Here is a 27,571-nt window from a genome sequence, read left to right as displayed (position 1 = left end):
TATTAAATTCAGTGCAAGTTACAACCTTAATATTATGCAACATTACATCTATTTGAAAAAGTCCAGACATTTCATCCCTCTAGATCCACAGGTAAAAAAAAATTAATTCATGTATGACACTTTGAGTCTAAAGATAAAATTTGAGGCAAGCAGTTAGCGAGCTTTCTGCAAAAGAGACGTAAAAGATTAAACTTTTGTGCGTTGATTATACGGAGCACATTTGTGCAGCAAATCTGAAGTATCCTGAGAAATTTATACTCTTTAAACTCATCTGTTTTCTTCTCTATAGAATGGGTTGTCTGCATCTGTATGATGAAAGTTCAATTTAAAAAAGAACTTGAAAAAAAGTGCCACTGAAATTTTGGTAGCCAAACCTACTGCAGGCTTACGCTGCTGCTGTACAACCGATGTAAAGCAGTCTCCACTACACAGTAAACACTAAAGCAGCAGCAATACTCAGGATTCAAGACTTTCTTCAGGTTGATCCACACCAGCAGCAGCAACATTAATTTTATAAGGTACTGAGTAGTTCATTGGGCGTTGTGGATATTTAAAAATTGTGTTTGCACAGTAATGATTGTTGTAGCCATTTACAGCTCCTCTAATCCCATCTTTTGTTTCTTTAGTTGCCCCTTTACTACTCCCGTTTGGCTTTCACCATCAACCCTTTTGCCATTTAAAGTTACCCCTGCCTTTCACACTATCACAGACTATCCCTTTTGTTCTTTCTTCCACTCCCTTTTCTTGTCTCTGTACTTTCCAATTCTGCCTGAAGGTCACAGAGCTGGAATGTTAACTCCGTTTCTCTTTCCAACAGATGTTGCCTGGCCTGGTGAGCATTACCAATATTTTCTGATTATATTTCCAGCATCCAAAGTATTTTGCCTTTTATATTTACAAAATGTTGTCATTCATTTGTGCCAGGGGACTATTAATGCTGGCATGGACTTGTTGGGCCAAATGGCCTGTTTCTGTGCTGTATATCCTATGGAATTTTACAAACACTCCTGCTTGTATCCCAACACTGAAAGTTAGCAATTGGGAGCAGAGCTCGATGCATGCATCCAAGCTCGACTCTGTTGACCTCTGTTGTGGCTGAACTCTGTGTAACCAGCAGCAGGGCACAGCTGGCAGTATAACTCTGCTAAGTGTTCACTGTATCCTGAGCACCAGTCCGAGGCCTAAATACAGCTCGTGCAACGCTTTAGCTTAGGCAATAAGGCCTTGCTATGCTCTGTCATTTACTCCTTTTCAAAGGCAATTAGGAATAGGCAATAAATGCTGGCCTACATCCCATGAATGAATGAATGAAAAAAATTCTTGTTTGCTTCTGTTACCTCATTTTCAATCTGCGATTTAAGGACGTCTATCTCCATCGATATCCCATCCACTTGATTTACCAAATCCTCTCCATTTTTTAAACTTGGGATGAACTCCTCATACTTCTTATTGATCATGTCACATACTTCACCCTGTAAGAAAATAACTTTAAGCCACAAGTTTCACAAAATTCTTATTCCCCTTAGCTGTGCTATAATATTACCATAACCCTCAAGCAAAAAAGGCTGTAATCATGCTGGAAAAAAACGAACTTATCATCTCTGAATAAAACAAACTGGTAATTTCATGCAAAAGTTGTTTCCATATTTTAAACTGTCAGCTATAAGAAAGCTAGTGTTGGTGTGTAATGTAGATACATATTCATTCGCTCATTGACAAATGCTCTGCTTGAAGCTGGCCCTTGGCTCATTGTCTGATATTGCTTCACCCTGAGCTGCTTCCTTGGGAGTTTTTGTTAGTGGTGGTTTGCCATTGCCAGGTTGCAGTTGTTACAACCTGTCCCCAGGTGAGGTTCCCCAATTTGTCGTGCTCTGTAGCGAGGAGGAATGAACTGGCCTCCTTTCTTTATTCAATCCCCTCGGTTGGTCAGAAGGTTAATTTAAAAAGGATCCGTTCCCTCGCAGATACCTCTTCCCAGTCCAAATGTATTGATGTTTTAAAAGGAGCCAAATGAACCAGGCTTTCTTGAGTTAAAGACTGAGCTTATTAGTTACTAAAACGCAAGAAAAAAAAAGTAACGCATATACACACAGATTAGAATTGAGAAGCGAGTCCAGAAATGAAAGATATACAAATCAATCTTCGGCTGATCCATGAGGAGTACATGATGAAACGCTGTGGGTATTAAGTTCGATGATTCTGGCAAAGCTGACTTTGGGCAGTTGGTTTGGAGATTCTTGGTTCTGCAGGTTAGCTGAAAGGAGTTGTCCCGTTTCCTTTTTGACTGTGGCTTTGCTGACTTGTGACTTGCTTCCAGCAATCAGAGAGAGAGGACTTTTTTACCTGCAAGCACAGGGCTGCCTAGTTGATGTTCTTCAGCTATGGCCTTCACAGCCCACCCTGATACACCAGGCCTGGAACACCAAAACTAACACACACAGATGATTGTTGCAGTTGGCTTTTAACCCCTTTTCTTGTGTATTCCTGGAGGGGAAAAAACAAACCCGTCTTTCACCCAGATCTGCTTTCTTTTCAACTCGCATCATATCCACAGTCTGGGATATAACTCTCAGGAGATGGTTTTTGCTGAGATGGTAATCGGCCTTCATTATCCCTGCAACCACAGGAGATTACAGTTCAATTTTTGCATTTCGTCTTTTCCTTTGAAGTGTCTCTGTCTGAAGTAGGCCTTGACACCTTTTTAGGTATGACATTCTGTTCTCTGGAATAGCTGGTCAAGTGTAATCCACATAGGAATTTTTCGGCAAGTGGGTACTTTACAGTCTCAGCCAGCCTTTGCTTGTATGCCCTTCATTTAAAAACATATGTCTTACTTAAAAGTTCAATATGTCCTTGAGTAATTTGGGCTATGGTCCACTGCAATGGCAGCTGTATTAAATATTTATGTAGCTCTGCATTTGTGGCTGTTTTCCCCTCCACCCAAAAGGATTTCAGCACATATAATCATGGATATGAGAAAAGTTTAGTACTTTATCCACTTAAACCCTGAAAAAAACTGGCGGCACAATTAAAGATTTTGGCTTTCTGAACTCAGGCTGTTTAGGGAAAAAGCATTTTTAGCTGCATGACATCAATGTTAGGTTTAGATCCATCATTGCTGGCAAAGTAATGGGAGCAATTTAACCTAATGGATTAAGGGTATCTCAAGTATATTGGTTTAAGTTCACTTTTTAGCTCATCAGTATCAATCTGCTAAACATGACAGCACTACGAAAATAAGCGCAAACTATACTTCCACTACCACATAAATTTTGAAGATTTACAATGAAGCTATAACACAGTTTTATTTTGCTTTGAGATTTGTCCATCATTCCACTTTCAGCATACATCAACTGTAACTGGAAAGACCAAACACTTGGGATTCTTCTTGCCTGTAAAACAACTGTGTAATTTCCATATCTTTACTTCCAGGCTGTATTTCATCTATCCTGACAGTGCTTTGTTGGGAGCAACGCAACAACAATTTCCATTCAGTTAAGCACCTGATGTAGGAACACATCCCAAAGCCCTTCACAAGAAATGTGATCAGATGAATATTGACAAAGAGCAGAAAGACATATTGGCACGGCTGACTAACTGCTTGGTTAAAGGGGTAAGTTTTTAGGATGGTCCTAAAGAAGAGGGATGAAGCAGAGAGCTTTAGGTAGGTAACTGCAGAGCTCACAGGGCAGGCAGTTGAAAGTAAAACCACCAGTGGTGGGGCAGAAAGAGTGAGGGTTGCAGAGGACAGAATTGGAAGGACACAGAGTGCTTGGAGGATTGTAGGGCTGGAAGAAGTCACAAAGATTGTGATAGAGAACTTGAGTGGCTGGGAGATAGGATGCTATTGTATACTTGGGTCGTTGCCACTAGTCCGATTTTCGATATGATGGTCCAGATTTTCTGTAGCTGAAATCAGGCATTAAATATCCAAATTATCACAAACACAGCCTACTTGATTGAGCTAGCTAACTGAAATGATCTGATAGTTCAAGTTTAACTTTTTGAGCCAGTTATCCACGTTGCTTACCTTAATTATTGGATAATTCAAATGTTTTTCAAGAATACAGCTTTGAATTATCAGTAGACTATACATCCATTTCCTCTGTATCTCAATTTAAAAGCACTAGTTAATATATTAATACATTTTCACCAATTAATTTCAAGTAGTAGAACTTAAGCCCCTATCTCAGCCCCTATCCGGGGTAAAGACTAGTAAAAGACAGAATGTTGTCAACATTGCCGGAGACAGTCACATGGACAGAAAGTATCATGTAAGATTTATGAATACAATTAAGGTTAGTGATTAAAGCGACACCCTGCGACCAACTTTATGCCTTTTCTCCCAACTGGCTCATTTTTTAAAATTTTACCTTTTTTCTTCAAACCGACTTGTTAACCTGTCAGGAAACATGATTGTTAGGTGCACCACCCAAGATGGTAAAAACAAACAACCCCCCCCCCAGCTTCAGCTGTAAGTAATGTTCTGCATCAATGCACCCAGCCAAATGAGAGCTCCAGTTTCACGGAGTGGGTTCCTTCCAACTGATCCCAGCGCTAAACCTTTTTCTACTTTGTCAACAAAAAAAATAAAACACACACCTTAGTTTGAAAAACGAGGCGGCCAGACAAAGCATGTTCCAACAGCAATGAGCTGCTTCTTAAAACACACAAAAAAAAAAGTTGAACGTTTTAGGGACATAAAAGCGCCAGCCTAAAATATCGAGGGGGGAAGCGGGGTGGGGGGGTAAGTGCAGAGCTCACAGGGCAGACAGTTGGTGGTGGGGCGACAAGCCCCATCTGAATGGACTGAAGCAGACAGATATCAAATCTGACAACCAAAGTAAACATCAATAAGGCAGAGATAAAAACAATAAGGCAGGGCTGTCACTGGGAGGGTGTCTGGGCGGGTGGACAGGGCAGACTCCCTCCCGTCACTCGGCTCCCTCCAGGCCCGAACCAAACATTCTTCCCCCCCTGTCCCCCGCCCCATCCTCCTCCTCCTCCTCCTCCTTCTTTACCTTCACCTCCTCCACCCGGCGGGCCAGCTTGCTGATCTTGGTGCTGATGTCCTCCTTCTCCAGCTTCCCGGACGACGCCAACACCTCAGCCACGAAAGACGCCATTTTTTTTCTCTCTCCTCCCTCTTCCCGCCCCCGGGTGCCAAATCTCGCCTTTCCCGCGCATGCGCGGCCACCCCCGCCGCAAGGCAGGGCGGGAGTTGTAGACCCTCCCGTCAGCCCCCGCGCGCTCCCCATTCAAACTCAAGGCGCGGGAAGCCAGAGCATTCCGCAGTGAGGTGGGGGGGGCATAGTCACTGCTTCCAAAACAGGGAATGCTGGAAAAGCTTCAGCGGGTCTGGCAGCATCTGTGGAGAGAGAGAGAGAGAGAAACAGAGTTAACGTTTCGAGTCCGTGTGACCCTTCTTCAGAGCTGAAGAGAAGTGGAAATGTGATGAAATTGATACTGTTAAAGGAGGGGGTGTGTGGAGCAGGTGGAGCAAAGGTGTCATGAACTAAAGGACAAAGGGGGTGTTAATGTTTGTCCTTTAGTTCATGACATCTTTGTCAATCTCTCAAAAAATAAAAATACCTGGAAAAACTCAGCAGGTCTGTCAGCATCTGCGGAGAGGAACACAGTTAACGTTTCGAGTCCGTATGACTCTTCAACAGAACTAAGGAAAAATAGAAGAGAGGTGAAATATAAGCTGGTTTAAGGGGGGGGGGGTGGTTGGGACAGGTAGAGCTGGATAGAGGGCCAGTGATGGGTGGAGATTGCCAAAAGATGTCATAGACAATAGGACAAAGAGGTGTTGACGGTGGTGATATTATCTAAGAAATGTGCTAATAGGTGACATTAAGGGTAGAAAGCAGGACGAGCAAAGTACATATAGCCCTAGTGGGGGTGGGGTGGGAGGAAGGGATCGAAATAGGCTAAAAAGTAGAGCTAAAACAATGCATGGAAATACATTTAAAAATAATGGAAATAGGTGGGAAAAAAGGGGGATCGGAAAGGGGGTGGGGATGGAGGAAAGAGTTCATGATCTAAAGTTGTTGAACTCAATATTCAGTCCGGAAGGCTGTAAAGTGCCTAGTCGGAAAATGAGGTGCTGTTCCTCCAGTTTGCTTTGAGCTCCACTGGAACATTGCAGCAGGCCAAGGATGGACATGTGGGCATGAGAGCAGGGTGGAGTGTTGAAATGGCAAGCGACAGGGAAGTCTGGGTCATGCTTGCGGACAGACCGAAGGTGTTCTGCAAAGCGGTCACCCAGTCTGCGTTTGGTCTCGCCAATGTAGAGGAAACCACATTGGGAGCAACGAATGCAATAGACTAAATTGAGGGAAGTGCAAGTGAAATGCTGCTTCACTTGAAAGGAGTGTTTGGGCCTTTGGATGGTGAGGAGGGGGGAAATAAAAGGGCAGGTGTTGCATCTTCTGCGGTTGCATGGGAAGGTGCCGTGGGAGGGTTGAGGTGTAGGGGGTGATGGAGGAGTGGACCAGAGTGTCCCAGAGGGAACGATCCCTGCGGAATGCCGCCGGGGGGGTGAAGGGAAGATGTGTTTGGTTGTGGCATCATGCTGGAGTTGGCGGAAATGGTGGAGGATGATCCTTTGAATGCGGAGGCTGGTGGGGTGATAAGTGAGGACAAGAGGGACCCTATCATGGTTCTGGGAGGGAGAGGAAGTTGTGAGGGCGGATGCGCGGGAGATGGGGGTCGGTCACGGTTGAGGGCCCTGTCAACCACCCTGGGTGGAAAACCTCGGTTAAGGAAGAAGGAAGACATGTCAGAGGAACTGTGTTTGAAAGTGGCATCATCAGAACAGATGCGACGGAGGCTAGGGAACTGAGAGAATGGGATGGAGTCTTTACAGGAAGCGGGGCGAGAGGAGCTGTAGCTAAGGTAGCTGTGGGAGTCAGTAGGCTTGTAATGAATATTGGTGGACAGTCTATCACCAGAAATTGAGACAGAGAGGTCAAGGAAGGGAAGGGAAGTGTCAGAGATGAACCATGTGAAAATGATGGAGGAGTGGAAATTCTCTCTCCTCTCCTCTCCTTTGCCCCACGTATCACTGGCCTTCTATCCAGCTTCATCTACCCCATCCCCCTGAAACAGTATAAATTTCACCACATTTTCACTTCTCTTTAGCTCTGAAGAAGGGTCATACGGACTCAAAATGTTAACCCCGTTTCTCTCTCCGCAGAGGCTGCTAGACCTGCTGAGCTTTTCCAGCATTTTCTGTTTTTGTTTCAGATTACCAGCATCCGCAGCATTTTGCTTTTATCATCACTGTTTCATTTGATGAGTTTTTCCTTGGTCTCCAGTCCCAGCCACACATCAGTTGTTAGCACTAAGATGAAAGCAAAACACTGCGGATGCTGGAAATCTGAAATAAGAACAAAAAATGCTGGAAAACTCAGAAGGTCTGGCAACATATGGAGAGAGAAACAGAGTTAATGTTTCGAGTCAGTATGACTCTTCTGCAGAGATGGTCATTGCCCGAAACCTGTGTGGCGCGAATGTTATTTGCCATTTATCAGCCTAAGCCTGAATGTTGTCCAGTTTTTTTGCATTTGGACATGGACTGCCTCAGCATCTGAGAAGCCGTGAATGGTGCTGAACATTGTACAATCATCAGTGAACATCCCCACTTCTGACGTTATGATGGAGGGAAGGTCATTGAAGAAGCAACTGAAGATGGTTGGGCTGAGGACACTACCCTGAGGAACAGCTGCAGTGATGTCCTGGAACTGAGATGGCTGACCTCCAACAACCACAACTAGCTTCCATGGTACTATGTATGATTCCAACTAGTGGCGAGTTTTCCCCCAATTCCCATTGGCTCCTGTTTTGTTCAGGTTCCTTGATGTCACACTCAGTCAAATGCTGCCATGATGTCAGGGGTAGTCACCCTCACCTCACCTCTTGAGTTCAGCTCTTTTGTCCATGTTTGGATCAAGACTGTGATGAAATCAGGAGCTGAGTGGCCCTGGCAGAACCGAAACTGAGCATCAGTGAGCAGGGTTATTGTTGAGTAAGTGCCACTTGATACCACCATCGATGACACCTTCTATTGCTTTGCTGATGATGGAGAGTAGACTAATAGGGTGGTAATTGGCAGGGTTGGATTTGCCCTGTTTTTATGGGCAGGGCATATCTGGGCAACTTTCCACATTGTTGGGTGTGGCTGTACTGGAACAGCTTGGCTAGGGCATGGCTATTTCTGGAGCAGAAGTCCTTAGTACTATTGCTGGAATGTGTTCACAGCCCATAGCCTTTGCAGTATCCAGCGCCTTCATCTGTTTCTTGATATCACATGGAGTGAATCAAATTGGCTGAAGACTGGCATCTGTGATGCTGGGGACCTCAGAAGGAGGTCAAGATGGATCATCCACTCAGCACTTCCGGCTGAAGATAATTGCAAATACTTCAGCCTTGTTTTTTGCACTGATGTGCTAGGCTCCCCCATCATTGAGGATGGGAACCTCTTCCTCCCTGTCCGCAGACCCAGCCTAGCAGCTGTGTCCTTTAGGGCTCGGCCAGCTCAGTCAGTAGTGGTGCTACTGAGCCACTCTTGGTGATGGACATTGAAGTCCCCTACCCAGGGTATATTCTCTGCTCTTGCCACCCTCAGTGCTTCTTCCAATTGGCATTCAACATGGAGCATTCAACTGATTCATCAGCTGAGGGGGGCTGGTAAGTGGTAATCAGCAGGAGCTTTCCTTGCCCATTTTTGACCTGATGCCATGATACTTCATGGGGTCCAGAGTCAATGCTGAGGACTCCCAGGGCAACTCCTGTGATTGTACATCACTATGCCCCATCTTCACGGGGCTGCAATTGTCATTGTCGTTTCCGGTGCCTATGACAATGTCGGATAGCCTGTCCACTTTCATTCCTTTTTTAAGACTTCGTAGCAGTTTGCTACAACTGAGTGGCTTGCTAGGCCATTTCAGAGGGCAGTTAAGAGTCAACCACATTGCTGTGGGTCTGGAGTCACATCTAGGCCAGACCAGACAAGGACAGCAGATTTTGTCCCTAAAAGGGAACTAGATGGCATTTTATGACAATCGACAATTATTTCATGGTCTCCATCGCTGAGACTAGCTTTTAATTCCAGAATTATTAATTGAATGTAAATTCCACCAGCTGCCTTTGTGGGAATTTGAACACATATCCCCAGAGCATTAGCTTGGGCCTCTGGGTTACTATTCCAGTGACATTATCACTAGACCACTACCTCCCTGTTGAGCATGACAGGTCTGCCTTTGACTGATGTTACCAGCTAAGGTCTGACCCTGAGTCTTATTCACAGTGTCTGCTGAAAAGTTACACCTCAAACTCACTCGGATAAATGCAGTGTTTTCCTAAATGGTAGTTATATTCTATTAGTTTCCTAGTCAGTATTTATCCCTGAAAACAACAGCACTAAAACAAATTATCTGGTAATTATCACACTGTCGTTTGTGGGACCTTGTTGGGCACAAATTGGCTGCTGTGTTTCTTATGTTACAACATTTCAGAAGTACTCGTTCACCTGTAAAGCACTTTGGGACATCCTGAGGTCATGAAGTTTATCAAATAAACTCAAGTGTCTTTCTTTCTAAAGTTTCAGTAGCATTTTTAATTCCACAAGTAAGTCAATGACTTGTCATTAAATATTTTGTTTTTATAGTTCAGGTACAGCACAAAATATATCAGAAACATTTTGTAATCATTGTGATCGGGTGAGCTGAGCTACTGTAAATAAAGAAGCCTATTAGCATCTTACATGTCTTCACCGTTGACCATCCTTCAGGCTATTCCTTCCACCATTTTGCAGGGATTAAAGCTACAGATTCAAACTGTATATTACGAACTCTCAGTCAATACTTTTAATGAGCAGACTGTTAAAATGGCTGCGGCAAACCATGTTACTTTTGGCAGTATCAGCTCCAGACAGCACTGAGACTCAAGCAAATACCTAATTATATAAGGACATTCACAGTCATCCAGGAAATTCACACATCCCTTTGTTTAATGGTGGACTTCAACAAAACATCTATAGCATTCCAACCTAGTCGCCCCTTTCTGTTCACCATGGACAAAAGACGCATCAAAACTCAATGTGTGTTTGACAATGTGAAGGGGCCCCCAATAACTTTGCATTGTTTTAAGATGGTCCTTCATCTGAACCCAGGCTAGCTATTTTTCAAAGTGGCAAATGGCAGCACAGGATATTTACCAGCCTGACCACCCCTCTTATTTGGAAAAGGGCTTTGAACTTGTAACGGGTGAGACAGCCATGTTTGTGGCCTGCTTTTAAAACAGCAAGAAGCTGTTCTGGACAGCAATCCATTAGAAAGCCATCAAACTTGCTGTAGCCAACTCAGCAGCCAAGATAACAAACAGCAATACCTTGAAACTGGAAGAAGGACTCTCTCCCACCTGTTGTGACTTCAAGTTCACCTGAGAACCAACCTCCTGGAAATTCAACTACAAGAAGCCCCACAGCTTAGTGAGAAAACTCTGTTTACATGACTACTTCAACTAAAAGCATCAAATCACTTAAGAAACCACAGGCTTGACACAAAAGAAAGATGTGAGACATTATATCATGTAATCATATTTTTTTTTCTTCATCTGTAGCTAACGTTTGTATGAGTGGTAGCATCTGAAAGGGAAGTGAGTGAAATGCCATGTTTTTAAACCTCCGGGGCAAGTATGGGATAATAAATAACTTTATTTTAAAACTCACAAGGAAGCTTTCTGCTGGAATTATTTAACAACGGAATTATTTAAATTCAGACAACGACTCTGAGGGTAAGAAAATGCACACGCCTCACATACAAAACACATAAAATTCTGCCCATGACAATACCTTTGATCCCTTCCATCTTTTTAAAAACTCTTCATAATTCTATGATCGTGGTTCTGGTGGCAGTGCTGACCCAGAAAAATCTCTTGCTTAATTTTTTTAATGGCTGCAGTGGATTAATGAAGAGCACATTTACTCAATGGGGACTTATAAAAGCTCCAACTGTAGCTATTTGCTCTCGATCTGTATGATTTGGTTTCAGGATTATAGTTTCTGTGCTTTAGTTAAATCAAGAATGAATATGGCCTGTTTTGGTCACATTTTTCAGATTAGTGTGATAATGCTACCATCTACTTTAAATTGCAGTTTACATTTTAATTTATATTTTAATACTTTTCTTTACATTTCTGCACGTATTTCAAGAGACGCGCTGGAGTTTAACTGCTCTTTGACAGCTTTGAGAATCAAGTCACCTGCATGTGCGCTACCCAACAATGTGACCTCACTCTCTTCTGCCAACATGACGATAGCCACCACATTTTAAATTAACTAATTGTATCTCACAATTTGGGACATTTTTCAGAGCGGTCATAAGCTGCTATGTAAGTGTTTGCCTTCCTTTTAAACTCAGAACAATTCTGCAATTGACATAAAAAAGGCATAAATAGATAAAATTTTCCCCAAATCTCCCTTTGTGGGATAGTATGCTGAAGATGCATAGTTAGCTTCCTAAAAGGACACCATGGGAGTAAATTTGACTTTGTGCACTAACATTTTGTTTTTAATTCTTCTTTCATGGGATGTGGGCATCACTGGCAAGTCCAACATTTGTTGCCCATCCCTAATTACCCTCCAACTCAGTGAGTTGCTCAGTCAGCCAACCACATTGCTGTGCACATGTAGGCCAAACTGTGTAAGGGTAGGAGGGCATTGGTAAACCAGATGGTTCTTTTTTTTACAACTGACATTGGCTTCATAGTCACTGTTACTAACTTGTTTTTAATTGCAGATTTATTGATTGAGTTCATCCATGCTGGGATTTGAACCTATGTCCCAGAACATTTGCCTGAGCTCTAGCTCAGTGGCATTACCACTACACCGCCATCTCCCCCTGTGAAAATGGTGATAATAGTTTGGCAGCCCACTGTCACATCTCTCCTCATAATTATTCCCAGAAAAGGAAGGTACAAAAAAGATTTACAAGGACGCTACCAGGTCGGAGAGGCTATAGATATAAGGAAAGGGTGAACCAGCTGGAGGTATTTTCTCTAGGAAAGGGAAGGCTGAGTGGTGACCCCTCGTAGAGGGCTTTTAAGATCATTGAAGGGTTTGCTAAAGTAAACAGAAAGAATGCATAACAAAAACAGAATTACCTGGAAAAACTCAGCAAGTCTGGCAGCATCGGCGGAGAAGAAATCAGTTAACGTTTCGAGCCTTCATGGCCCTTCGGCAGAACTGGAGCATAGTTAGAAGAAAGGAGAAATATAAATTGGTTTAAGGTGGGTGGGGGGGGGGGGGGAAGAGACACATTGAGGGTGTGGTGTGATGATTGTGGAGATGAGCAGATAATCAAAAGATGTCACAGACAAAAGGGTCAAAGAGGTGTTGAAGGTGGTGGTCTTTGTCTGAGAAAAGTGCTAATTAAGAATGGAAGACAGGATATTCAAAATACAGCTCTAGTGGGGGTGGGGTGGAAAGACTAGAGGTTTTAGTTTTAGATTTAAAAATAATGGAAATAGGTGGGGAAAGAAGACTCTATATAAATTATTGAAAAAAAAGCGGGGGGGGGCGCGGAAAAGAAACGGGGTGGGGATGGGGGGAGGAGGAGTTTAAGATCTAAAGTTGTTGAATTCAATATTCAGCCCGGAGAGCTGTAAAGTGCCTAGTCGGAAGATGAGGTGCTGTTCCTCCAGTTTGCGTTGGGCTTCACTGGAACAATGCAGCAAGCCAAGGACAGACATGTTGGCAAGAGAACAGGGTGGAGTGTTAAAATGGCAAGCGACAGGGAGGTTTGGGTCTTTCTTGCGGACAGACCGCAGGTGTTCCGCAAAACGGTCGCCCAGTTTACATTTGGTCTCTCCAATGTAGAGGAGACCGCATTGGGAGCAACGAATGCAGTAGACTAAGTTAGGGGAAATGCAAGTGAAATGCTGCTTCACTTGAAAGGAGTGTTTGGGCCCTTGGACGGTGAGGAGAGAGGAAGTGAAGGGGCAGGTGTTGCATCTTCTGCGTGGGCATGGGGAGGTGCCATAGGTGGGGGTTGAGGAGTAGGGGTTGATGGAGGAGTGGACCAGGGTGTCCCGGAGGGAACGATCCCTACGGAATGCCGTCAAGGGGGGTGAAGGGAAGATGTGTTTGGTGGTGGCATCATGCTGGAGTTGGCGGAAATGGCGGAGGATGATCCTTTGAATGCGGAGGCTGGTGGGGTGATAAGTGAGGACAAGGGGGACCCTATCATGTTTCTGGGAAGGAGGAGAAGGCGTGAGGGAGGATGCACGGGATATGGGCCGGACACGGTTGAGGGCCCTGTCAACGACCGTGGATGGAAAACCTCGGTTAAGGAAGAAGGAGGACATGTCAGAGGAGCTGTTTTTGAAGGAACAGATGCGACGGAGGCGAAGGAACTGAGAGAATGGGATGGAGTCTTTACAGGAAGCGGGGTGTGAGGAGCTGTAGTCGAGGTAGCTGTGGGAGTCGGTAGGCTTGTAATGGATATTGGTGGACAGTCTATCATGAGAAATTGAGACAGAGAGGTCAAGGAAGGGAAGAGAAGTGTCAGAGATGGACCATGTGAAAATGATGGAGGGGTGGAGATTGGAAGCAAAATTAATAAATTTTTCCAGGTCCTGACGAGAGCATGAAGCAGCACCGAAGTAATCATCGATGTACCGGAGAAAGAGTTGTGGAAGGGGGCCGGAGTAGGACTGGAACAAGGAATGTTCCACATACCCCATAAAGAGACAGGCATAGCTGGGGCCCATGCGGGTACCCATAGCCACACCTTTTATTTGGAGGAAGTGAGAGGAGTTAAAGGAGAAATTGTTCAGTGTGAGAACAAGTTCAGCCAGACGGAGGAGAGTAGTGGTGGATGGGGATTGTTGGGGCCTCTGTTCAAGGAAGAAGCTAAGGGCCCTCAGACCATCCTGGTGGGGGATGGAGGTGTAGAGGGATTGGACATCCATGGTGAAGAGGAAGCGGTTGGGGCCAGGGAACTGGAAATTGTTGATGTGACGTAAGGTGTCAGAGGAATCACGGATGTAGGTGGGAAGGGACTGGACAAGGGGAGAGAGAAGGGAGTCAAGATAACGAGAAATGAGTTCCGTGGGGCAGGAACAGGCTGACACGATCGGTCTGCCAGGACAGTTCTGTTTGTGGATTTTGGGTAGGAGGTAGAAGCGGGCCGTCCGAGGTTGGGCGACTATCAAGTTGGACCCTGTTCTCTTGCCAACATGTCTGTCCTTGGCTTGCTGCATTGTTCCAGTGAAGCCCAACGCAAACTGGAGGAACAGCACCTCATCTTCCGACTAGGCACTTTACAGCTCTCCGGGCTGAATATTGAATTCAACAACTTTAGATCTTAAACTCCCCCTCCCCCCATCCCCACCCCGTTTCTTTTCCCCCCCACCCCCCGCTTTTTTTTCAATAATTTATATAGATTCTTCTTTCCCCACCTATTTCCATTATTTTTAAATCTAAAACTAAAACCTCTAGTCTTTCCACCCCACCCCCACTAGAGCTGTATTTTGAATATCCTGTCTTCCATTCTTAATTAGCACTTTTCTCAGACAAAGACCACCACCTTCAACACCTCTTTGACCCTTTTGTCTGTGACATCTTTTGATTATCTGCTCATCTCCACAATCACCACACCACACCCTCAATGTGTCTCTTCCCCCCCCCCCACCCACCTTAAACCAATTTATATTTCTCCCTTCTTCTAACTATGCTCCAGTTCTGCCGAAGGGCCATGAAGGCTCGAAACATTAACTGATTTCTTCTCCGCCGATGCTGCCAGACTTGCTGAGTTTTTCCAGGTAATTCTGTTTTTGTTTTGGATTTCCAGCATCCGCAGTAGCTTTTAGCTTTTTGTTTTTATCTTTGTGAAAGAATGCATTTCCATTTATGGTGGAGACCAAAACTAGGGCCAGAATTTTCCCGTCAGCGATTTGGGGGTGGGGCCCGCTCGCCGACGGGAAAATGGCACGGGATAACGTTGGGAGGAACCCCCGACGTCATCCCGGTCCCTTTAAATTTTTAGGAAGGCGGGTGGACAGCGAAATCAGCTGTCCGTCCGCCGACCTGTTATTGGCCAATTGAGGCCATTGACAGGATAATTAAGATCAAGGCCAGGAGCCCCAGCGGTCTCCTGATAATACATGAAACCCCATCCACCGGCGGGATGAGGTTTCATGTCCGTTTTTAAAAAGTGTAATAAAGTTGATGTCGTTTTTATTAACATATCCCATCTCGTGTGACATTGCCACATGAGGGGGACATGTTAATAATGTTTTTATTTTTCTATTTTTAGAGTTTTTTTAACCTGTCACTAATCTCCCTGAGACAGCACTTAGTCTCAGGGAGCAGTGCGCTCTTTCACGTGCATGCGTGAAAGAGCACACTTTGTCAGCTGGGATTTCCCTCTCCCCCCCGCCACACAGGAAGCGCTTCCTGTCGAGCAGGCAGCTGGGCGGGTCATAAGGCCCGTCCACTCAAAATGGCGGCGGGCCCCATTTCAGCGGCAGGGGTTCGGCTGTCTGCCCGCCACCGAGCCGGTGGAGCCCCCACGCCCACCAAGGGCAAAATTCTGCCCTAGATGTTCATAAATATAAGATAGTCACTAATAAATCCAATAGGAAATTCCGGAGAAACTTCCTTACCTAGGGAGTTGTTAAAACATGAAACGCTTGTGTGGACTAGTTGGACTGAATGGCCTATTTCAGTGCTGTAAATTCTTTCTAAGGGAAAACAGGAATGATGACGAAATGGCTCCATAGCTGAGTGTAAAAACTTAAACACCGTCCTTGTGTAAGAACCACCAGATGGCACCATTCACTCTCACAGCCGCAGAGATGAGTTTGGAAAAGGTAATAACAGGATGGTTTGCAAAAAACAATTCAACACTGTGCCTCCAGTATAGCAGCAACTTGTGAGACCAAAACCCTGATACCCTCATCAAGAATTGCCTAGAAGCATCATGCATCCAAGAATTAAAAAAAGTGCTCAATTAAGATTGATCCATCCAACTCATAATACATGTAAAAAAAATCAAACTTAATTTCTGATTTACAAGCTTTTGTTGTTTTTAAAATTGAATAAGTTTGTAATTTACTTTTGCCTAATGTAAGTGATTTTACTGCCTGTATTTCAGAAACTGCTGTAAATTATTGGAATTGAAATCTAAGAATTCAAGTTCAAAACCGAAATTAAAATATATGGATATGTGCTTGTCACCACTAACTGAACATAAACCAGGGAGTTCAGGTAACTCAGTGCCTGTTTATGTTTTGTGTTGGTTTTCTCAATAACATTCCTGTCCTTTAGTGCAACTAATGAATCCAGGTACATTTCATAGAAGTTCAGGAGGGTCACCTGCAAGGGCTTTGATTGTGGATGTCACTTCTTGTATTTAAATCTCCGCTAAATTCTAGTTGTGTGCTATCACTTTTAGCAGTGCTTCAGCGAGGAAAGCTTAATCTGATTTTAATTGTCCTTTGCACTGACAGACCGGGGAGTGCTCAATGCTAATCCTGATTAACAGACTGCTGAAAATAGCTGAGCTCTCTAATGTTTCCTTGCATGGTTTGCTGCCTCATGTTGTCCAGTACAATGCAGTCAGTTGAAAGGATTTGAAAATTACCTTTTACTGATATAGTCCCCGCTATTTAGATCATGTGCTCTTATTACGGGCCAGCCACCCATGTTGGGCAAGTTGCGCTAATCATTTTTCCTCACATAGGTACCGAACACCCAACATCAATTTCCTGGCATTGGCCAAAAACTTAACCAGACCAGCCACATTCACTGATGATTGGAGACTGTTCAGTATCAATCGCAGCTCTTCAGATACTGAAGCAGTCTGTGCCTGCCTGCAGCAAGGCCTGGGTGACATTCAGGCTTAGGCTGATAAGTGACAAATAACACTCATGCCAGGCAATGACCATCTGCAATAAGAAAGAATCTAACCATCTCCGTTTACATGCAGCAACATTACCATCGCTAAATTCCCCCAATATCAACATCCTGGGGGGTTATCATTGACCGGAAATTGAACTGGACCAGCCATATAACTACCGTGGCAACGAAAGCAGGTCAGAGGCTGAGAATTCTGTGTCAAGCAATTCACCTCCTGACTTCCAAAGCCTGTCCGCCATCGAGAAGGCGCAAGTCAGGAGTGTGATGGTCAAAAAATAAAAATAAGTTTCTTATTTGTCAAGGCACAAGAAAATACATTTTCTCATGAAAAATATTTGAAGGTAACATGAGAGAATGAAAGAAAAAGATCATTCTGGAGGCTGTGGTGATGTAGCAGGCCAGAAAAGGGCCTTTTTAAAAGTTAAGTTTAAATCTAAGTGAACTTCATTATCAGAGAGTGAAGGTCCCAATGTTCAAGCAGAATGAGTCTGTCAGCATGTTAGCTGTGAACATATTGTCCAAGTTTGGAAATTTGTAGAGGGGTGAGGAGTGTGGCTAATTGTGTCCATCCACTGAGTGAAAGCAGTCCTGGACAACAGGAAAGGAATGTTGAGGAAAACAACGTTTAGACATCGAGATCTTTCATTGCGAAAAGGGTAGAAATGGTCCCGTGACTGAGGGAGAGGCGTATTTCTCACCTTATGCAACCAATCTTTCCAATGCTCCATCATAATTTCAGTGACGCCGAGTATTTCAGAAGAAATTTTAAATAGAGAGATTTATATTAATTCATTGATGTCTACTTCCTACATCATTGAATAAAATGGATATTTTTCACCAATGCATATTTAATACTGATGCAATCCTAGAATACAGTTAATGACGCTTCATAATCCGATTCTGAATAAATAATATACAAGCACACCAAATATTCAACAAAAGAGAATTTTCAGGCAAATATGTAGACATTGTTACAGCCATAGCGGGGGGTACAGTTGTCTTGTAATAAAGAAGCAACAATATTGTAAAGTGAGCACAATGGCGCAGAAATTCCCGGGAGCTTCTTCTGCCGGTGTTCGTGCAAGAGAGTGGAACGCCCCATTTACTCACGTCGCATTAACCTCAAACCCCATCCCAAAATTGCACAAACAGGATTATTCACTTCATCAAGGTGGTAGAACAGTAAGAGTGGTTCATCAGAACCCACCCTGAACCACCAGTCAAAAGGTAGGAATGGGGCTGTACCCCATTAATGACAAAAAGAGGGGGCCCACCAGGGATCTTCTTAACCCAACGCAGTAAATTAACGTCTCAGAGTAGGCAACTCCTGGATCAATCGCCTTTCCCTACTAAAGGTTTGGGGTCTCTTAGAGGGGCTCATGTCACCTCTCAACTGACAAAGGTACTGCTGAGATCTTTTAAGGTTATAAAGGGTAGAATCTGTGAAGTAACTAGTAAGACAACCCTTAAAATGGCGTGGGTAGGAGCACATCCACACCCCCTCCCAACCTAATAGAAGATATAGAATTATTGCCAATGGGTGGAACCCTAGTTCTCAAATTCCTTTCCTCCCCACTCACATTGCCCTCATCCCTGCCCTCTGTCCAGGTGAATAACAACCATTCTGCCTTTTATGAGCCCAGGAATTTGAAAGCCAATGTAGGTTACGCATTATATTGCAACAACTTCAGTGTGTATTTAAACTGGGATAACTTTAAAATGAGCTAGGCTTTGCTACTTCAATCAAGTTAGTTCCTGTACAGCATAAAGAAACTATAATATCACACCCCAATATGGAGGAACAATAGAGAAGCTTCATTCAGGGAAGAGAGACTTAAATATTGGAAAGCACAGAATGAGAAAAGGCTATTCAACCCAAGTCATATGTCTGCACAAACCAGTTGCCATCCTATTATAGTCTCTACCACACCCCATGAATCCACCAAGTTCTTCAAAATGACTTCCAGTAATTATGAAGTGTAAACTTTGACTATCTACCCACCCAACCAACCCCAGTCCCCCAACCAATGCTTATCAACCTTTCAACCTTGAATCTTTGCGTCCCAATGATGCCAGTTTTTCAGTCTTTACAATGATCGTGTTCTCTTTTCCTATCTAGTTCTTGCTGAAGATCTTAGTCAAGGCCAGATTAACTATTTTTGTTCAGATCCTCAGTAGATTTTAAATGTTTTACTCTTTATTATCCCCCTGATTTCAGAATGGCATCTTCTTCATTGCAAGAAAATTACATCCTTCAGTCATTCTCTCCATCTTCCATATTACTCTCTTCCGTATTATTGCAATTCCCAGTCAAACTATGGCCCTGCTCTTTGGCACAGGAATGGTTCAGATTATCCCAGTACAAACTGAGTGAGGACAGATAATGTTTCTCTAGTTCCTTTGTCTCTCGCATGTCCTTTGCACTGCCCGGTGGCGTCTGCACCTCAAATGTCTTATCAAATTTGGTATAATCAACTCGGAATGCACCTTTCTCCAAGCTGATACAAGTCTCAAACCGGTGGCCCCAGAGGATCTCATCTTCTTTATAGGAAGTCCTAGCTTGGCAGGTCATCCCTGTAAAGGGACACAAAATAAAGAGCAACCCATCAATCATTGTCTTCATTCTTTTGTTTGTTCATTTTACAGAGCAGTGTAACATAATTAAATACATAGATAGAAGGTCATAAGAACATGAGAAATAGGAGCAGAAGAAGGCCATCCCACCCCTCAAACATGCTCTGTCATTCAATAGAATGATGGCTGCTTTTCTACATCAACTCTGCTTTCTCCCCCTATCCCCATATCCCTTAATCCCCAATAATCTGTCAATCTCAGTCTCAAATATATTCAACAACTGAACACCCATAGCTCTCTGGGGTAGAAAATTCCAAAGATCCACAACCACCTGAGTGAAGAAACTTCTCATCTCAAAATGGCTGATCTTTTATCCTGAGAATATGACCCCTAGTTCTAGACCCTCCAGCCAGAGAAAACAGCCTCTCAGTCCTCTAAGTATTTTATACATTCCAATGAGTTCACTTCTCATTCTTCTAAACTCCAGAGAATAAAGGCCCACCCATGCCGCACATTGTACTCCACAGTGAACATTTAAGTGGTTAGGATGCAACTAACCTGTAGATTCCACTATGCCTTCCAGGATCACGATAATTTCAAACTGTTCCTTCTTCATTGACTCAGCACACATTTCCCAGAAGGGACTTCTCTCATCAATGGTGTGGCTAATAGTCTGGGGTTCTACCAGGAAGAGACGGTCTCTCCCTGTGTCGTAGCCAAGGTTAACTTCTGTTTGATCTAGAGGTATGAATTCACCTTCTTTTGTCTGTCTAGATTTGATGAGTTTGGCTCTTAGTTTTGCATCAACCATGTGGCTTTGCCTCAGGTCACCAATCCTAAACATCAAGCAAAGTCTGTCATCCCTGTGCGATATCACTGCATTTTGACTAAACTTCAGAGTTTCGGCCCGCTTCTTGGGCCGTGAAATCTTCACAAACACACAGCCCACCATCATAGCATCAATCATCGAACCAATAATGCACTGAGCTATGAGTAAAATGACACCTTCTGCACAATTAGAAGTTACCATGCGAGACCCATAACCGATTGTCCTTTGACTTTCAATAGACAACAGTAAGGCAGAAATGAAGCCATCCACATTATCTAAGCAAGGTTTCCAGTCAGTTTCACCTACATGGTTAATGTCATCTCTAATGTATGCATCCAAGAAGTACAAAAATCCAAAAGCCATCCAAGTCATAATGTAGCACATCATGAAGACAAAGAGAAACCATCGGTACTTCAAATCCACGACTGTAGTAAAAATGTCAAACAGGAACTTGTGCTTCTCTGCAATGTTTCCCAGATTCACTTGGCATTTCCCATCTTTCGTTACATAACGCTGTCGCTTCTGCTGATATGCAATATTGAAGAGTTGCCGGTTGTTGTTCATCAGTTTGCACCGCTGCTTAGGGGATCCTGGGACAGATAAGACACTTCTTGCTGATGCTCGTATATTCCGAGAATGATTTGGAAGATTGGGTAAGCTACCAGCATGCCCCGGGTACGAACTTGTTTTAATGTCTTGGGGAGTTGTGAGACTAGTCAATAAGCGACGATGCCTGGGGTGCTCGTCCACATCGATGGATACACTTAACCTCTGCTTGGCGTTTGAGTTGGGTGCAAGTTGCGGACAATTTATGATTGGACTAGAAGCAAACTGCAGAGCTAAAGCATCATTGGATGTTTGCGTCTCACAATTCTTCCAGCCTCCCAATGGCTTTAAGTTTGAAATAATGCTAGTTCTTCCAGAAGACGAGAAATCTCTATGCTGTGGAGATTTTGGAATATCTTCTAATGTGGCTATCAATTTGGTTTCTGGCTGAAAGAGACAAGTTTTTGAAATATGTTACATTTTTCTCAACAATTATCCTTTGCCATCTATCCCCAACTCCATTTAAAAAAAACTGAAAGCAATTTTGACTTTGGGTGATAACCAGCCAGCTGTTGTAAATCCATCCTGTTATCTTCAGTAGAAATGTTGGGGGGGGGGGCGGGCGGCGGGAGAGATGGACAATGGACAGTTGATCCTATGTTGCCAGTTTGACATTATCACCCAAAGTCAAAATTAATTTCTCCAATACTAAAATACTAGGACCAATTGCAATTCCCCAAGTGACACCACTTATCTCAGCATGGTCAGATGCTTCAATCTGGGGCTTTGCTAGTTTCAGATATTGGCTAGATAAACTCATTCAGGCAAAAGGTGGAAGCAGATGTAACTTCAATAACACATTGGAGTCCATTAAATGAATTGTCTGTCATGGTTTAATGTCCACAAGGTAAATTCCCCCATCCTCACCATGTTAAAATCAAGGGTCATTGACCATCTACTACTCTAATTCTCCCTTTCACAGACACACAAAGCTGTAGGTCTCTGTTTTATCCTATAATCAGGAGTCTTTTAAAACCCAACCAAGGTATCACTTAATCATGATTTCGGTACTGATCTTCTCTTGTCTTTTGCACCTTATTTCCTTTCCCATTCCGCGCCTTCTCGCATCGGTAAAATGCCAGGAGAATTCAGACCAATTCCAGTTTTGTTTTCAGTTTCACAATCCAAATATTAAGAAAACATAAGATCAACTTGGAAGCAGTAATGGATATTTACACTCCTGAACAGTTTCAGCAAACCGTATATTGCTGCCTTGATTTAGCTGTGTAAGTGCAGTGTGTAATTCACAGTCTTCTGCACTGTGGGGTGTATTCTTGAATCTAAGGCTTATGATTTCCAGTTCTGTGCATTTATGTTAACCCATCAACGATAACAGGGCTGAAATTGATCTTGGTTGGTGGAGCAAAATGGATGATAGTGAATCAGCAGACTGCTTTACATCCTTTTGACATTCCTTTCAATGAGCTCTGATTGAAAGAGAATTGAGATGGGTGTAGAATAGTTTGCCAGTTCACAATCATCCATTTTGAAGCTAATACCAATCATCCCCACTGTGTGAAGAACAGAGATAGACCAGCAGAACCTTACACCCTAGCTTACAAAAAGGTTTCTTTTATCTTTTTGCTCAACCAATCTCCAGAAGATGCTGATTCTAATGAGCATGGTTCTATGAGTGCCCTCCAAAATTTTACCCAAAGTCATGTACCTAGACAGTGGGAATCAACCTTCTATTTGCTGCTGACTAGCATCACAAGCAAGCCTGATCCCCTCCTCACATGGCACTCACACATTTCTTCCATGCAATAGATGTTTGAAAGTGGTCGGGAGCTGCTGTTTGCCTTTAATCCAAGGGCACTGATCCCAGTTCTAAAATCTTAACTGTGGCTCAGCTCAGAGAAGCCAATTTGTGGACTGGAGGTTAAGCCTTGAATTTTCACATTGGCCTGTCCATACCACACTATCAGGACATCATGGGAAGGTTTTATTCAAAAGTGGCAAGCCTTTTTCCTTTGGACTGTTTGGTAAATATTCAGCAATTCATGCCAACATTCAGAATGGTTTTGCATTGAAAATGAAACACTACTGGTCCATTTATTTTTCTTCCCAACAACAAAGGCAGATATCCCTATAGCTCGAGCAATCTGAGAATATTTGCTCACCTTTACTGAAAATGTTCCATATTGGCCCTTGTCCACCGGAACCTTCGGAAGATATGCCAACATGTGCTTGCCTCTGGGTGTCTGGGCAGGAGGTATGGAGTTTCGATGCCTTTTGCGCTCCTTTTGGTTTGTTGGCAAAGGATTGATGCGATGATAAATATAGACTTCATTGCCCCTGTACAGGTCCATGTTGCAGCTCAAAGTGGTGGTTTTCATGATACTCCTTACTACAGTGCACAAAATGGAGTGATACTTTGCAAAGCTCTGTACAAAAGAAGAACCTTTCATTGTCATTTAAAAGTCAACCAGATAAAATGCTCTTTGATAATTTTCTTTTTCACTTAAGATCATTAGTTTTTTAACTTTTTATAATTTTTTTACATCTATAATAGTTTCAACACCACTGGAAAAGTTGGCTAGTGGTATTCCTAGTACTATTAAAGAATCACTTGAGGCCACCTCTTCTTTCATTATTGCCCTCTATATACACACTGATACTTTGTCTTTCCGGAACACGACACATGCCTTCCCTGAACGTGGATAATCTTGTCATTCATTGTTCCCTATTCTACACCAAATAAAAGGGAGTTCTACCAGGAGACTGGGTTATCCCAACATCCATTCAGCATGTGAGAGAGCCCTCTTGAGTTAGAGCCACTTAATAGAGCTGTGCATCCAACCGCATGTTTTTTGCTGTGGGTAGGTTCAGGTTTTTGCTTGGTGACAGTTCCCAGGTGTGTGATCGAGATATTGAGCTGTGTAATGAGTACCAGGCCTGGATCCATATGTTGCCGCATTCTTTAAGTACCACTTGAAAAAGGTATCTTTGAATTTATATCTTCCCACAAATCATTCGTGGACAACGCTGATCTAGACCACTACTAGGATCTTGGCAATTTATTCTGTCATTCTGCAGATTCCACAAAGGCCTAGTAGATTTAAAACTCACAAACAGATAAACAACAGTGGTAAATTGTGCATTATACGTAGCAATTAGTCTCAAAAGTTTACAATGTAAAGCAACACTTATATATCAACTCCTTAATGATGGTCCTTAGTAATTGCTAGCTAATTATTGATACTTGGCATGTGCTAGAATGTATTGTCCATGTTTATGCTGAAACCACAACCTAGAATTAGAACATAAATTGGCATTCCAACCTGTGTAGGTCACTTTATATTGGTTGCTATTGGTATGCAGCTGCACTATGTACTTGTATTATCTTTGATATATCGTGCAGAGTTAATGTGTGGTTTTGTGTCCAATTAAAAGGGAAAGATGTCCTCTAAGCTGCCATGTTCCTGAAGTTAGTGAGCTAAGGAAAATATGAACCCAGTGTGTCAGCTGCTAATTGCTGTCTAATAGCTCGCAGTGGAAAATGTACGTGTGTGGTGAGGATTGGATGGGGCTTGCATGTGATGCCCCACGGTTAACCTGAAGACACATGCAGCTGACATGGGGTAGGTCCAGCAGTCATGAAATGTTGTCCCAGCAAGAGCAAGGACCGTCAGGGGAGAACAGAAGACATTTGGAGAGGAAATAAATCATTATTATTTTCCCTGCATGGCAGCTGCATGCATCCGTCTCTAAGCTAGGCATTACTTTTACCTCTGCTACCCTTGTCTTAGCTCATCCCAAAGCCTGGTCACCTATCAGCTCAGTGCTCGCTGACCCACATTGGCTCTCAGTCAAGCAGCATCTTGATTTTAACATGCTCATCCTTGTTTTCAGGTCCGTCCATTGGTCTTGACCCTCCCTCTCCCTATAATCTCCACCAACCCCACAACACTTTGCAGTATCTGCACCTTCCCTCATTTTGGCTGCATGAATATCCCCGATTTTAATCACTACACCATTGGTGGTCACGCCTTCAGTTGCATGGACCCTAAGCTCTGGAATTCCCTCTTTACACCCCTCTGCCTCTCTGGCCAGAAATTCCGCCCTGGAGAGGGATTTGTGCGGGGGATGGGTGGGGGCGGGGGCAGGCGCGAACCCGAATGGCGCTCCCGATCGGGGCCGCGCTGCCATTTTATGTGGGTGCACCAATTATGGCCCGCCCATTGTGATGCGCGCCCGGAAGCGCTGAGCGCTCCCTGTGCGGGCTGGGGGTGGGGGGGTGGGGGGGTTTCCCTGAGTGGTTCCCTGCGCTCTTTCGTGCATGCGCGCAAAAGAGAGCAGAGATCTCCCTGAGGCATGGAGGTGTCTCAGGGAGATTTGTTTCAGTCTTAACTTTTGAAATAAAGGATTAAACTTTTAAAACATGTCCCCCCACCCCCCCCCCCCACCCCAACCACCATGTAACACTGTCACATGAGCTGGGACATGTCAAAGGATAAATGTATAAATTTTAATTAGATTTTTAAAACAGTTCATGAGACCTCAAACAGCCCGTGGATGAGGTTTCATGAAAAATGCGAAGGCCACCTGGGCTCTTCGCCTGCCCGACAACCTTAAGGTTGGACGGGCAGCTCATTAAATTGAGGTAATTAGTTTTTAACAGGCCTTAATAGGCTTTTGGCAGTTTGGCGGGCACGCAGCCAAGTTGGCTGCGCACTTGCCGAACTGACAATCTAAATGACACGCCCGACGTCACCACGTGTCATTTTACGTGTCTGTGAGCGGGCCCCACCCTCCGCTCGCTGACGGGAAAATGCTGCCCTCTATCTCTCTCTCTCTCCTGCCTTTAGGCACCCAGCTATCAGCCGTCTGTCCTGATATCACCTTATGTGGCTCAGTGTCATGTTTAGGTTCATAATGCTCCTGTGAAGCGTCTTAACATGTTATTATGTTTAAGGCACTATATAAATATAAGTTGTTGTTATTAGCTGAGCAAACATTGAACACGTCTATATAAAATTCCTCCATGATTTAGTTTAACCCGGGGGCAAATCTATTTAAACTAAACAGGCTAATGCCACCAATAAAATTCCAGACATAGCAATGTTGTTTGAACATATCAAGTGCTTGTCCATTAAAGTGATTCTTAAATTGACATGCCCGTTTCTTGGCAGTCAGTATTTCTCATTCAATCTCAAATTACCTAAGCAACTTATTAATGTTCAGAATATGAAAAATTAAATGATCCAATCAGAAGACTTAACCTATGTATGCATGTTGAATTGTTGCCGGGTATGTTTAACTCTTGCATTAAAAAGGCTTACAGAGAGATCACGACTCTTTTTCGAATCTCACCTAGGAAGAGTGGCTTTTTTTTTACCTAATTGTTTCTCAAGGTGAGTAATTCCAGTGCCGATTAATGGAACACTTTGCATTTCAGACACCCAGTGGCAACACTAAGCATCCCAGGTTGGTTGGAGCAGAGCGACTACAGCTTCCTCTGCTCTGCCCCAACAATATTCCTCAGCACAAACCTCAGAATAACACCCCCTCTTGGAGCAGTGTGACTATTGTTTTCCATTCCAACACCTCATTGTCATGTACTCAAGGCAGGTAATTTACTCCAGTCTGATTGAAACCCGCTTATAAGGGAACCAGGTTTCTAAGCACCAGGCGAGAGATTTCACTCCAAACCATTATTATTATGAGCATAGACACACAAATGTTCTACATTATCATACTAATGTAACTTGCTTCTCATGGGATGGGTAACGATTGCTGGCCTCGCCAGTGACACCCACATCACCTGAAATAATACATTTTTAAAAATCAATCCCCATAAATACCTAAAACAAAAACAGAATTACCTGGAAAAACTCAGCAAGTCTGGCAGCATCGGCGGAGAAGAAAAGAGTTGACGTTTCGAGTCCTCATGACCCTTCAACAGAGTACCTGTCTGTCCCACATTCTGCTTTATCGAGAAGGTTCGGGAGGCTTGATTTGGTTTGATTAACAATCATGTTACAATATGCAAAAGCAAGAATATAGGATTATCTATACCTTTATTTATACTTTATACATTAGACATGTATTTTTACTCATCAAACTTACAAAGCGTGGTATAAAGTGTTACCTTTCACAAACGATACATACAAGGTAGGTCACGTTCTTTAGACAAAGTACCTGTTGCAATTCAGTTCAACTTAAAGTCCAGTCCGGTACTTAAACTGTTTTCGCTTCTTGAAGACAAATCTGAAGATACAAAGAAGATTCCTGCAGATTCCCTCCAGCTTCTCTTCAGAAAGAGCCAAGCTGATCTAAGACTAAAAAGAGATCTCAATCCCAGTGTTTAGCCTGATACACCATCCATTGTCCAATGACAAAATTTATTTATTTTCCCTATGTAGTGTGTTGTTTTTGCCAAATGGAAGTGTTGAGAGATGGAAGCGAGGCTAATTGCTTCCAATCCCTCAGTCAGAGGCTCCTGACTAATCTAACTCAGTGTCACACAGCATTACTTCAAAATGAGATAATCAGAAAGGTTGGGCCCAGGGAATTCGTTGCTGGTGATGGCCAGAGACTGACAAACCACTATAGTTTCCTCTCCAAGCCATCCCGACAATCACTCAAGCTGCAGCCTTTAATGAACAATGGTCAATGTTCACTTAAGTTGATCA

At 43.5% G+C, this 27,571-nt stretch overlaps 2 protein-coding genes across 2 annotated transcripts in view; both read right to left on the bottom strand.

Annotated features, from left to right (window-relative positions):
• The window catches only part of zw10 (zw10 kinetochore protein), a 31,797-nt gene extending 26,645 nt beyond the window's left edge, over positions 1-5,152 (bottom strand). Inside the window, exons 1-2 of the mRNA XM_078532974.1 lie at positions 5,022-5,152; positions 1,338-1,472 (exon numbers count right to left, since the gene is read on the bottom strand). Coding sequence (XP_078389100.1) covers positions 1,338-1,472; positions 5,022-5,126 — 240 coding nt within the window. The 5' untranslated portion in view covers positions 5,127-5,152. The remainder of the gene's footprint in view (positions 1-1,337; positions 1,473-5,021) is intronic.
• Positions 5,153-18,951: 13,799 nt separating this feature from the next.
• Positions 18,952-27,285, bottom strand: LOC144690998 (G protein-activated inward rectifier potassium channel 4-like). The gene is made up of 4 exons (XM_078558964.1): positions 27,028-27,285; positions 23,057-23,320; positions 20,060-21,323; positions 18,952-19,501 (listed from the first exon to the last, which is right to left on the bottom strand). The coding sequence occupies exons 2-4, from the start codon at positions 23,270-23,272 to the stop codon at positions 19,182-19,184; spliced, it is 1,800 nt and encodes a 599-aa protein (XP_078415090.1). The 5' UTR covers positions 23,273-23,320; positions 27,028-27,285; the 3' UTR covers positions 18,952-19,181.
• Positions 27,286-27,571: the final 286 nt, after the last annotated feature.

This window comes from Cetorhinus maximus, chromosome 2, assembly GCF_964194155.1.
Source record: "Cetorhinus maximus chromosome 2, sCetMax3.hap1.1, whole genome shotgun sequence".
Lineage (NCBI taxonomy): Eukaryota > Metazoa > Chordata > Chondrichthyes > Lamniformes > Cetorhinidae > Cetorhinus > Cetorhinus maximus.
Note: the sequence above shows the minus strand (reverse complement) of the source record. Positions and strands in the feature narration are given on the sequence as shown.

What these genes read in the sequence shown, in the direction of transcription:
- LOC144690998 (XM_078558964.1), bottom strand. Translation starts at nt 23,272, where the DNA reads ATGAAAACCACCACTTTGAGCTGCAACATGGACCTGTACAGGGGCAAT. An exon ending in ATGGAACATTTTCAGTAAAG is followed by an intron (nt 21,324 to 23,056) that starts GTGAGCAAATAT and finishes TGTCTCTTTCAG; the next exon opens with CCAGAAACCAAATTGATAGC. An exon ending in AGGCATAGTGGAATCTACAG is followed by an intron (nt 19,502 to 20,059) that starts GTTAGTTGCATC and finishes GTCCCTTTACAG; the next exon opens with GGATGACCTGCCAAGCTAGG.